This window comes from Oratosquilla oratoria, chromosome 14 (genome assembly GCF_046742065.1).
Source record: "Oratosquilla oratoria isolate Oo_2021 chromosome 14, ASM4674206v1, whole genome shotgun sequence".
Taxonomy (NCBI): Eukaryota; Metazoa; Arthropoda; class Malacostraca; order Stomatopoda; family Squillidae; genus Oratosquilla; species Oratosquilla oratoria.
Genome location: NC_134790.1, coordinates 61,430,878 through 61,443,301, shown reverse-complemented (window position 1 = coordinate 61,443,301; position 12,424 = coordinate 61,430,878). Strand labels below are relative to the sequence as shown.

The 12,424-nt window shown below is 39.4% G+C and overlaps 1 protein-coding gene across 11 annotated transcripts in view; it reads left to right on the top strand.

The window, feature by feature from the left end:
* LOC143032886 (pleckstrin homology domain-containing family F member 2-like) overlaps nt 1-12,424 on the top strand; it is a 215,611-nt gene that overhangs the window by 163,872 nt on the left and 39,315 nt on the right. For 10 of the 11 annotated variants that reach the window (XM_076198097.1, XM_076198096.1, XM_076198101.1 and 7 more), the window contains one exon: nt 10,164-10,190. The exons of the other annotated variant lie outside the window; for it this stretch is intronic. In XM_076198097.1, the coding sequence (XP_076054212.1) occupies nt 10,164-10,190 (27 nt within the window). The remainder of the gene's footprint in view (nt 1-10,163; nt 10,191-12,424) is intronic. 11 annotated transcript variants of the gene reach the window in all.

The window sequence follows — 12,424 nt, the reverse complement described above, 5'->3', positions numbered from 1 at the left end:
TATACATCCATAAATTCTATTACCGTATCTTATAAAACACCCCTAAATCATTAATTATAAACATAGCATTGTAAAATAATAACATTAATTTCAAATAAATTAAATTCAAGCAACATAAATTGAGATGGTGGAGGAGGGGGAGGAGGAGGAGGCAAGGCACGTTCAGTCTGTCGTTTGTGCCATGTAAACAATGGAGGCAGCGTCATGCGTAAGTATCGTTTGAACTACGGAGAGCGCGCTAAACTAAAAAATTCACTTTTTTTTACAGTCAATTCAAACGTAAAATCGAAAAAACGTAAAACGAATGAACGTAAGTAGAGGAGCGTCTGTATACGGTAATTTCAATTTGCGGTAAGGTTTTCAGGAATGCATATGTACCGTATAACGAGGACTCACTGTAATAATAACATTGAATACTGAGGTATTGACTGGATGGTGACATGTAGTAATGACTGCAAAGTCACATGGAGCCAATATTTTAGGGACTGTTTTGGAGTGCCCCTATGAGCCAGAGCCACACATTATTTGTTTATCTTAGAGTTAAGATTTCTGCTTGTAGAGGCATTATACTACTTATATACTACACCTGTCCCTCCTTTAGACTGTTCATTTGGAACTGTCCTTTTTATGACTACCTCCTCTGCATACCTCTGTTGTTTCAGGATGGGGGGAGAATTCTGCCACTGTGTAAAAGGTGACCAAGTGTGATGGAGTGATGGAACTAGGGATCCTGCTGTCTCAGTGTTTCTCCTACAAAAAGTCAAGGCATAAGAGGGTCATTAGATTTGCTTGTTTGTGGTGTAGATAATTGTAAAAAGAAAGAGACTGGTGGTTTGTATGTGTGAAGGATATTAGATGTGTTAGCACTAAACAAATACAAGTTGAAGGGGAGGGGCAAGTTTGAGTTTGGGAGTGTGGTGGGGAGTGTGTCTGGAGTGATGAGGGGGCAAGGGAAAGAAAGAGTGGCTCTGCTGTTTAGTGATGGAATAGGAAAGTACATGAAGTGGAGGGAAGTATCTTCAAGCTTAATGTGGGCAAAGGTAAAACTGGTATGGGAGATGTGGGTTTTCTTGAGTGCATATGGTACTGGTAGTGAGAAAAAAGAAGAGGAAAGAGAGACCTATAGGTTTCTCCAACTATTTTGTTTACATGTTTGTCTGGTGTCATGTCGTTTAAGATAATTACTCCTAGGTCTCTTTCTGAGTTTACTTTTGTAACTTCCTTTGTTCCAATTTTGTTTTGACTGGATATTCTATTTTTACTTTTTCCAAATTCCATTATACTACATTTCTTAATGTTGAAATCCTTTTCATTCTTTTTACTTCATTTCCAGACTTTGTCCAGGTCTTCTTGGAAAGATTTGTAATCTTCTTTACTTACTCTCTTCAATAGTTTTGTATCATCTGCAAATAAGTTTATATAACATTCAATTTCTTCATCCATGTTGTTTATATAAACAGCAAACAATATCGGAGCCAACACGGAGCCTTGGGGAACTCCACTTAACATGTTTACCCAATTTGAGTTCTTTTCTCTAAGTACCACTCTCATTTTTCTTCCTTTCAAGAAGTCTTTCATCCATTCCAATAATTTTCCCTGTATTCCACCTATTGTTCCAATTTTTCTTAGTAGTTTTTTGTGTGTACTTTGTCAAAAGCCTTTTGTAGGTCCAGGAAGTTCCCTGTATTCCACCTATTGTTCCAATTTTTCTTAGTAGTTTTTTGTGTGTACTTTGTCAAAAGCCTTTTGTAGGTCCAGGAAGGCACAATCTGTCCAGCCATCTCTCTCTTGTATTATATCTACCAATCTTGAGTAAAAGCATATTAAGTTTGTAGTACATGATCTTCCACTTCTAAATCCAAATTGGTTGGGGTATAGTATTTTGTTCTCTTCCAAGTCTTTAGTCCATTTATTTTTGATAACTCACATGTTTTTGCAATTGTGCTTGAAAGGGATACCAGTGTATAATTTGTTGGATTTTCTTTATCTCCTCCCTTGTATATATTAGCATATTTCCAGTCTTGTGGTACTTTTCCTTCTTTGAGTGAGAAGTCAATTATCTTGTGAATTTTATCTGTAAGTTCATCTATGCATTCTTTTAATATCCAGTTCACTATTCCATCTAGCCCATGTGACTTTCTGACATCGAGTTTCCATATTTGGTCCCTTATTTCTTTCATTTTAGGGGATCCTTCTTGGTGACCATCATCCCACATTTGTGAGCTTTCAATTGTAAATAGAGACTTAAAATGTCTGGTCATTACCTTAGCCATTTCTACATCTTCTGTGTGTGAGAGTGTTTGTGCCTACAACACTGCATGGGGAGAGACTTTGAATTTAAGAGAAGAAGAAAATAAAATAGGTTTGATAAGTTTGATGATGATTACAAGGATAGAGTGAGAAATGAGGAAGTAAGGCCAATAGGATAGAAAGGTGGTAGATGGTGGTGATTAAAGAGTACTGGGATGGAGTGAACTTAACCACTTCAGTACAAGTCAAATTCTCATCCACAGCATTGGTTGCCATATATATGATGCATCACACTACTTGCATTATAAAATATAAAGTCACTGATGTATTATTCATTCTCTTTTACTCTGAGTAATAATAAACACAGAAAACATGATCAAGCCAGTTCAGAGTCCAGGGGTAACTCATGTACAACTACAAAAATATATATAATCAAGATGCCAACGCCAGCATCCTTGTGTATCCACTTGCACCTCATGACACCTACATAGGTGTCATCATACCAAAGAGGTTAAGGGGAAGACTGATAATGAGGTAAATGGATGGGGTAAAGTTCAAGTAAAGGGGGAGTGTCTGTTGGGCAGGGAAGGAAAAGGACAAAAGATAGGTGTGAATGGATAATGGATAGAAAATTAATATAGTCCAAAGAAATTTCTCATCTCTACTTATTCATGAGGGGACAAGGAAGGAGGGTCACTGTGGTAATGAAGCGATAAGAGTAAACCAGCTTAGGCTCATTGGCAATGCTATGGAAGTGCTGTGTCATGCTGCACTGCCTCTAACCCAAGTAATGAGCCTGGGGCAGGGATGCAACTCTGGCATCTTGCATATACAGTATAGGGGGTGGGTATCCCTGGCCAAGAGGGTGCCCCCCACCCCTGCCCAACCCGAGCATGAGCGCTACGGGATAGGGTGGCCAGTACCACATGCCAGGAGGTCCTGGTTGGCACCTAAAGGCCAGAAGTGGTGTCACTCCCCGCTAATGTTCCCACCTTGCCGCCTCGGAGGTCTAGGTCTTGAGCAGCAGCAGCAAGCAGGAAAGTGCGGGAGCATGAACAGTGGTGGAGAAATTGGATCCCTTCATCCACAAAGAGCTAAGATATTTTTGAATAGGAAACAAAAGGGTGTTTGATGGGTGGAGGCTGGGTGCCTACCTTGGCTACCTCCCTTGTGAGGGAGAAGCTTTTTTGGGATAGATGAAATTTTTCAGGAAGATATTTCTTTAAATGGATTCTTACAGTTTAGCTTAGCTTTTGCAAAGTTGTATCTTCCTTGTCTGTATATTTCTTCCCCTATTTCCATCTTTCCCATTTTCATTAATTCAAGGATCACATTGTGCTCAACAATTAAGCTCCAGATATTCAATGCTTCAGTCACCTCAGGTTTTTAAAAAGATAAAACCCAGTCTTGTAGGTATATCTTCTCTTCATTATGTCAACTTTCAGTTATATTTTCACTTTTTTCAGTGATTCCATTTGCTTGAGTGTGTTTCATATTAATACTTTGTATTTTGCTTCATTCCATTCTCTTGTTGTTGTTTTTTTGGAAGGATGTATGTCACTATGATGGTTCTTTTTTTACAACCCCCCCCCCCTCTTTTGTAATGCTTGTATTCATTGTCTTGGCTTATCCTTCTCTCATTTCCACTTCTAACTTGATGCTTCTCTTCGCTGCCAGCATCACACTACCTCTCATTTTTCTCTGCTGTCTCTTCTCCATATGTTACACTTTCCCTCACCCACTTGAACATTGATTCATACATATACCAAAGACTTTTTCTCCCTTATAAGGGAGGTAGCCAAAAAACCAAGGCATAAAAACCACTCCCACCCATTCCATCCCTATCACACTCCACTCCCCTCCACCCTCTCCCCTCCCTCTTATCTTGGCACCTCCTGGATGACGGGTCATCCCTGCATCCTGTACACTGCCCTGGGTCAAAGGCAGTGTTGCAAGACACAGCACATCCACAGCAAGGCCGCCTCATTAAATCAGTGACCCTCCCTCTCTGTCCCCTCGCACAGAAAAAGAGATGGGGAGAAATCCCTTCGGGTTGCATCAAATTTTTCTCACACATACTCCCTCATCCCCCATCCCCAACCATTCCACCTCATGTATCACAACATCATCCATATACAACCATTCTCCATTCACCCCTGTCTTCTGTCCTCTCCCATCCTTCCTCAACATTCATTCCCCTCTTTCCCAAAGCCCCTTTTACCCCCATCCATCCATCTCATCCTAGGTTGCCCCCTCATGTTCACTCCATCCACATATGCCTTCCACACCTCTTTTACTAGTCGTTCTTAACTCATTCTTTCCATGTGTCCAAACCATCCCAATACTCTTTCATCCACCCTATCTCCCAACTCCCTTTCCACCCCCATTCTCCTCCTCACCTCCTCATTTCTCACTTTGTCCAGCCTAGTAGGATGAAGTGAAGGCAGCAGTTAAGATGATGAAAGCAGGTGAGGCACCTGGTATGGATGGATGCCATGCAGAATGTCTTAAAAAAGGAGGTTTAGTGATGGTGGACTGGCTGGTGAGGTTATTTAATGTTTGCTGGAGAGAAGGTAGAGTGCCAGAGGACTGGAGGAGTGCTTGTATAGTTCCACTTTACAAGGGAAAGGGGGACAAGTGTGAATGTAGTAGTTTCAGAGGGATTAGCTTGTTAAGTGTAGTTGGGAAGGCTTATGGGAGGATCTTGATTGAGAGGATTAGGAGAGGAACAGAGGGAGTAATTGGTGAGGAACAGTGTGGGTTTAGGACAGGTAGAGGTTGTGTAGATCAGATTTTTGTGGTAAGACAAATATGTGAGAAAGCCATAGGAAAAGGGAAGGATGTTTTCTGGGCCTTTATGGATCTGGAAAAGGCTTACGACAGGGTAGACAGAAAGGCACTGTGGGAGGTTATGCGGATATACGGGATAGGAGGAAAGCTTCTCGGAGCTGTCAAGAGTTTTTATGAGAGTAGTAGAGCTTGTGTCAGGATTAGAAATGGAGAGAGTGAGTGGTTTGAGGTAAAGGTGGGACTTCGTCAGGGATGTGTTATGTCACCCTGGCTGTTCAACTTATACATGGATGGGGTGGTGCAAGAGGTGAATGCAAGGGTAGTGGGTCAGGGATTGAAGATGGTTAAGGAAAATGGAGAAAAGTGGGAGGTGAGCCAGCTGTTGTTTGCACACAACACTGCGCTTGTGGCAGGATCGGAGGAGGGATTGAGGAAGTTGGTGACAGAGTTTGGGAGAGTGTGTGATAGAAGAAAGCTGAAGATAAATGTGGGTAAAAGTAAGGTGATGAGATGTACAAGGGATGAAAGTGGCAGTAATCTGGAAGTGAGCATTAAGGGAGAGCAACTGGAGGAAGTGGATAGTTTTAGATATTTGGGTGCAAATGTGGCAGGAAAAGGTGGAGGTAGAATGTAGATTGAGAGAAGCGAGTAAATGCCTTGGTGGTTTAAAAAGTGTAATGAGGAATAGAAATTTGGGAATGGATGCTAAGAGGAGACTGTATGAAGGAGTGATTGTGCCAACAGCACTGTATGGAGCAGAAACATGGAACATAAGAGAGGAAGAGAGAAGGAACTTGAATGTGTTTGAGATGAGGTGTCTGAGAAGTATGATGGGGGTTACTAGGCTTGATAGGGTGAGAAATGAGGAGGTGAAGAGGAGAACAGAGGTGGAAAGGGAGCTGGGAGATAGGGTTGATGAAAGAGTATTAGGATGGTTTGGACACATGGAAAGAATGAGTGAAGAAAGACTAGTAAAGAAGGTGTGGAAGGCAGATGTGGAGGGAGTGAACATGAGGGACGTCCTAGGATGAGATGGATGGATGGGGTGAAGGGGGCTTTGGGGAAGAGGGGAATGTCTGTTGAGGAAGGACGGGAGAGGACAGAAGACAGGGGTGAATGGAGAATGGTTGTATATGGAAGATGTTGTGATGCATGAGGTGGAATGGATGGGGGAATGGGGGGTGAGGTAGTGTGTGTGAGCAAAAAGTTTGACGCAGCCCAAAGGGATTTCTCCCTGTCCTCTCCTTTATATGGGGGGACGGAGAGGGGGGGGGTCGCCGATTTAATGAAGCGGCCTTGCTGTGGATGTGCTGTGTCTTGCGACACTGCTTCTGACCCAGGGCAGTGGACCCGTCATCTAGGAGGTGCTAAGATGGGAGGGAGGATGGAGGGGTGTGGAGTGTTTTCGGGGATGGAATGGGTGGCAATGATTTTATGCCTTTTCCTTTTTGGCTACCTCCCTAGTAAAGGGGAAAAAGCGTTGGTATATGTATGTAGTAACATCTGTCATAATTCTCAGACACCTCATCTCAAACACATTCAAACTCCTCTCTTCCTCTCGTATGTTCCATTTTGTGCCCCATATCATGCTGTTGGCACAATCACTCCTTCATACAATCTCCTCTTACCATCCATTCCCAAATGTCTATTTCTCATTACACTTTTTAATCCACCAAGGCATTTACTTGCTTCTCACAACCTACATTCTATCTCTAACTCCAATCCTCCCTTCCTGCCACATTTGCACCCAAGTATCTAAAAATATCCACTTTCTCCAGTCTCTTTCCCTTAATACTCACTTCCAGTCTGCTGCCACTTTCTCCCTTTGTACATCTCATCACCCTACTTTTACCTACATTTATCTTCAACTTCCTTCTTTCACACACTTTCCCAAACTGTCACTAATTCCTCAATCCCTCCTCTGATCCTGCTACACGCGCAGTGTTGTCCGCAAACAACAGCTGGCTTATCTCCCACTTTTCTCCATTTTCTTTAACCATCTTCAATCCCTGATCCACCACCCTTGCATTTACCTCTCACACCACCCCATCCATGTATAAATTGAACAGCCAGGGTGACATAACACATCCCTGATGAAGTCCCACCTTTACCTCAAACCACTCACTCTCTCCATTTCTAATCCTGACACACGCTCTACTACTCTCATAAGGAAAGAAAAACTCTTGACAGCTCCTAAAAGCTTTCCTCGTATCCTGTATATCTGCAATACTTCCCACAGTGCCTTCCTGTCAACCTTGACCTAAGCCTTTTCCAAATCCATAAAAACCCAAAAGATATCCTTACCTTTTCCTATAGCTTTCTCACATATCTGTCTTACCGCAAAAATCTGATCTACGCAACCCCTACCTGTACTAAACCCACACAATTCCGCTCCTAATCCTGGCAATCAAGACCCTCCCATTAGCCCTCCCAACTACACTTAACAAGCTAATCCCTCTGAAACTACTACACTCACACTTGTCCCCTTTTCCCTTGTAAAGTGGAACTATACAGGCACCCCTCCAGTCCTCCAGCACTCTACCCTCTCTTTAACAATAATTAAATAACCTCACCAGCCAGTTCACCATCACTGTACCTCCCTGCTGTCATCATTGAACATTGATAGTTCCATTGAATTTGGTGTTGGCAAAGCACATTATATCTAGTTCTTTATCTTGTACATAGTCATTTATCTCTAATTTCGTTGATATTCCGTCTATATTTGTGTACGCTATATATAATCTTATTCTTTTCCTTCCTTGCTTTCTCCTTTTATGAACTACCTCCTCACCTATCACTCTTCAGTAAAACTCCCATTTCTTCATGTTTGTGCTATATGTATTTTTCCATAGATTCTACTGTTCTTGCTTTCTCTTCCTTTTTCCATTGCATCCTTTCTTGCCCAAGCATTCTTGAATGTGTTATTGTTAGCTTCCATGTCATGTTAATTTCAGTGTGTTTTGTGACTTGAATTTTACTTTAATTGGCACTACTTCTTATACATATCTCCCTAGCCTGAATACTATAATTTCTTAATGCTTGCCTTCCTTGTTACCAATTATTACTTGCACTATTTTTTTTTTTTTTTTTTTTTTTTTTTTTTGCATTCTTTTCTGATGAATATTCCTCCTTCCATATTATCACAGTGATACTTTTTCATTTGTCCATCACTCTTGACTTCTTGTAGGATAGTTTTACAGAGAGCAGGATACCTAGTCCCATTACTCCCACTTTGCCACTTTTTATGACTCACATGGGAAATATGGTTGCAGAATTCTTTACTCCCCCCCCCCCCCTACCTCAGGGTACAGAGGTGAAAGGATGAAGTATACTCAAAGAAGTGATACAGGGCAATTTTAAGAGGGAACAGCATAATGGAGGGATAGTCACAGTACAAAAGTAGCATCATTCCTCTAGTAGTAGAGATTTTGCTCTAAAATAGACAAAATGGTGGTGTGGTTCTAGTCTATAGGGGCAACCCAAAACAGTCTCCAAAGTATTGGCTGCATGCTACTTTGCCATTAATTCTTTACAGTAACATGTGGTCAATACCCAAGTGCAGGTATGGGATGGTACAGGAGGTAAATGCAAGGGTAATGGGCAGGGGATTGGAGATGGTTATAGATAGAGAGAAGTGGAAGAAAAGCCAATTGATGTTTCCAGACAACATTGCGCTTGTGGCAGGGTCAGAGGAGGGATTAAGGCATTTAGTGATGGAGTTTGAGAAGGTATGCAATAGGAAGAAGTTGAAGATAAATGTGGGTATTATAAGGTGATGAGATATACAAAAGGAGAGGATGGCAGTGAGTTTGAAGTAAGTCATAAAAGAGAGGCTGGAGGAAGTGGACAGTTTAAGTATTTGGGGTCTTATGTGGCAGGAAGTGGAGGGGTGGAGTGGAGGTAAACTATATTGAAAGAAGCAATGAAATGTCAAGGAGAATTGAAAAATGTTATGAGAAATAGACATCTGGGAATGGATGCAAAAAGATTATATGAAGGGGTGATTGTGCCATTGACACTGTATGGGGTGGAGACTTGGAATTTACGAGAGGCAGAAAGGAAAAGTTTAAATGTGTTTTATATGAAGTGTCTAAGGAATATGGCAGAAGTTACAAGGTTGGATAGAGTGAGAAATGAGGTGAGGAGTAGCATGGGTGGAAAGGGAGCTGGCAGATAGGGTCAATGAAAGGTTATAGGGATAGTTTTGACAAAGATTAGCAAAAGAGGTGTGGAAAGCAGGGGTGAATAGAGGTACCTCTTCTTGACACAAGCTGGTTCACATGTCTGCTCTCTCCAACAACTGTATTTACCTATTTACCTACTTGTATTATTTGGGAAAAGAGCTATGCTTGTAGTGACCCATCTTTGTATCTTTCAGCATCTAGTTTATTCTTATATTCTTGTATAGTATTTGCACACACTGTTGCCTCATCCAGACATCTACCACTCTGTGTATGTGTGTTTTATTGAGTTGTGTAAACATTCTAGAATGGAAGGTTTACTTTTCATATGTGAATGTCCTGATATGTTATTATATGTACTTGATTTTGTATTAATTTTCTGGTCTCATGATTGAAATAATATAGAATTTTGTTTCATATTGTATGGTCTTATTCTTGCCGTGTTGGTCAATAATAGTTTTATATGAGTAAATAATTGTGAATCTATAGGTATTGTTTATGAACTTGGTTTAAGGTAGAAACAATATTAATGAAGTTGATTTTTATTCAATAATATTTGCTGTTACAATAGATGTGCTTTTAGTATGCAGGAGTTTTTATTGTTGTTTCATTTTATGGTGTGTACTTTCTCTGAGAGTGAAAATATTTGAAATTTTAGTCAAATCTTTTCATGTATGGATAGAAGAAAATAAGTCTTAAGATACCACTTAAGATATTGTTCATGGAATATATAATTTTTTTTTAGTTACAATGTCAATAGTATTTTGCTCAGAGCTGCAGTTCATGTTTAGTATCTCAATTTCTCATCATGTATTTAGTTACACACTGCCCCCAGGTATTTGTATTTTGAGTATTTTGTTTGAAACTCCAGTTCATCTTTAGTTTCATATTTCATTATATCTTAGAATAATGTAAATATTTTAAATTTAATTGGGTTTGCAGATCTGAGAGAAAGCAACAAAGAACATGGTTAGTGAAAGGGCACAGGTGTAGTATATTTATTGTACCAAAAATAATTACTGTCATCTGTGTGATTCTTTTTAATTTTTGTAGTATTCTTGTCTGATTGTTTCAGTAAATCTGCCTAATTTGTATTGGGCAGGTTTGATAATGGTGTTAGACATTGTATGAAGGAAAGATTGTGCCATCAATACTGTATGGAGAAGAAACATGGAACATAAGAGAGGAAGAAAGGAGGAGTTTGAATGTATTTACCTAGTTGTATTATATGGGAAGGGAGCTATGCCCATAGTGACCTGTCTTTTTATCTTTCAGCATCTAGTTTGTTCTTAAATTCTTGTATAGTTTTTGCATACACTGTTGCCTTGTCCAATTTGCTCCAGACATCTACCACTCTATGTGGGAAACTATTCTTACAAATGGTTACAAAGACAGAGCATGCCGACAGGAGACCTTTTGGTCGGATGCGGAAAAAAGAATCATAATAATGATAAACAAATAAATGAATAAATAAAAACTATAATAATGTAAATAATAAAATAAATGCATAGGTATAGTTAGATAATAAATAGGTAAATAGTAAATAATAATAGATTGACATAACTAATAATAAATGAGAATCAAATAATAATAAACAAATGATAACAAAAGAAATAAACAAATAACATAAAATAAATTATAGTCATTACAGCATCTTGCTTGGGTGTTTATCTAAATGATTCCTAAAGCTTTGAACTGAACTACATTGCACTGCCTCTGCAGGAAGTTTATTCCATTCATTAACTACATGGTTGGCAAAGTTGTTTCTACCCACTTCCAAATTAAATCTATTTCCGGACAGTTTGAGACCATTGTTTCTTGTCGGATTCTCATTCAGTGTGAAAATTTTGTCACTTTTGATGTTGTCAATTCCCTTTAGAATCAGACTTGTATCAAGTCACCTGTGAGTCTACACTTTTTTAAGGAAAACAGATTCATATGTTTTAGTCGATTTTTGTGTGATTTATTTTTTATATTTGGAATCAGTTTTGTTGCTCGCTGTTGTACTTTTTCCAATCTGTCAATGTCTTTAATGAGATTCAGTGACCATACAGAAACAGCATATTCCAAATGTGGACAAACTAATGAATGAGTGATGTACTTTTGAAGTCAAAAGATCGTGCAATCAGGCCTAGAATCTTATTTGCTTTCTCGGAGGCTTGGATGATTTGAGATCGATACTGATGATTACACAGTCAGGTCCTTGATATGTGAGCTGAAAGTCATACGAGTATAAAATGTTTGGCCTAGAATTTTAGAGTTATTTACTAGTGGAAGGGTTTGGCCAATCTTACTATAAGATGTTTTTTTTATTCATTGTTATCATTGAACAATGCCATTGTTGATTTCTGAGATGAGACTTCTTTATTTGAGCCACTGTTCTAGTAGCATGATTAGGTGTTCTTTGCTGCTATTTTGTTTTTACTGTGCTGGCTTATTATTGCAAAGTAGTCTGTATAGGAGAGAACATTGGTGCCTAGTTCTAGCTCTGGAATTGGTAGATTACTCTTGAAGGATTCCATTGTATAGTCTTTTTGTTACAGAAATTTGGTTGTTTTGGGTTATTCTGCACTGCTTTTCTGCTATGAAGTTGATTAATCACTTATTGTAGTTATGATTGAAAGATTGAAGAAAAAGTTATATGATTATAGTGTTCAGGTTGTTCGAGGGGGTAGCCTACATTGAAAATATTTCATGATTAGGGCTGGAAGGACACGAAGAGGTCATGAGAACAAATTGAGAGATGCTTGAAGGTGTAAAGGATATGAAGAGATAATTTTTCATACAGATACATAGGTACTTGGAAGAACAATACTTGAATTGAAATCTAAGTACAATAATTAGAATACAGAGATATTGCCCAAGTTGGGGTCGTAAATGAATTTGAAGCCAGGTGTGATAATTGGAGGGTAACAGAAAGGAATTTGTAAACATTACTCTTTTTTTCTGTATACTGCAGTTAGATAAATACAGACAAACACTAGTTGTAAATGCTCATCCATGTAAATGCCTATTTTATTCGACTGTGAAAACCTGTAGCCTGATTACGGGTGATTAATTACTTCAAGTAACCCATTCTGGTTTAAGGGCTATCTTGGTAATCCTATATATTGGGTGATGACATTTTCTGGCTGTTGCTGAGTTGGAAAGTGGCATTAAGTGAACTTTGATTATATGTAAATGGGTGTGTGCTTTGATTCAGC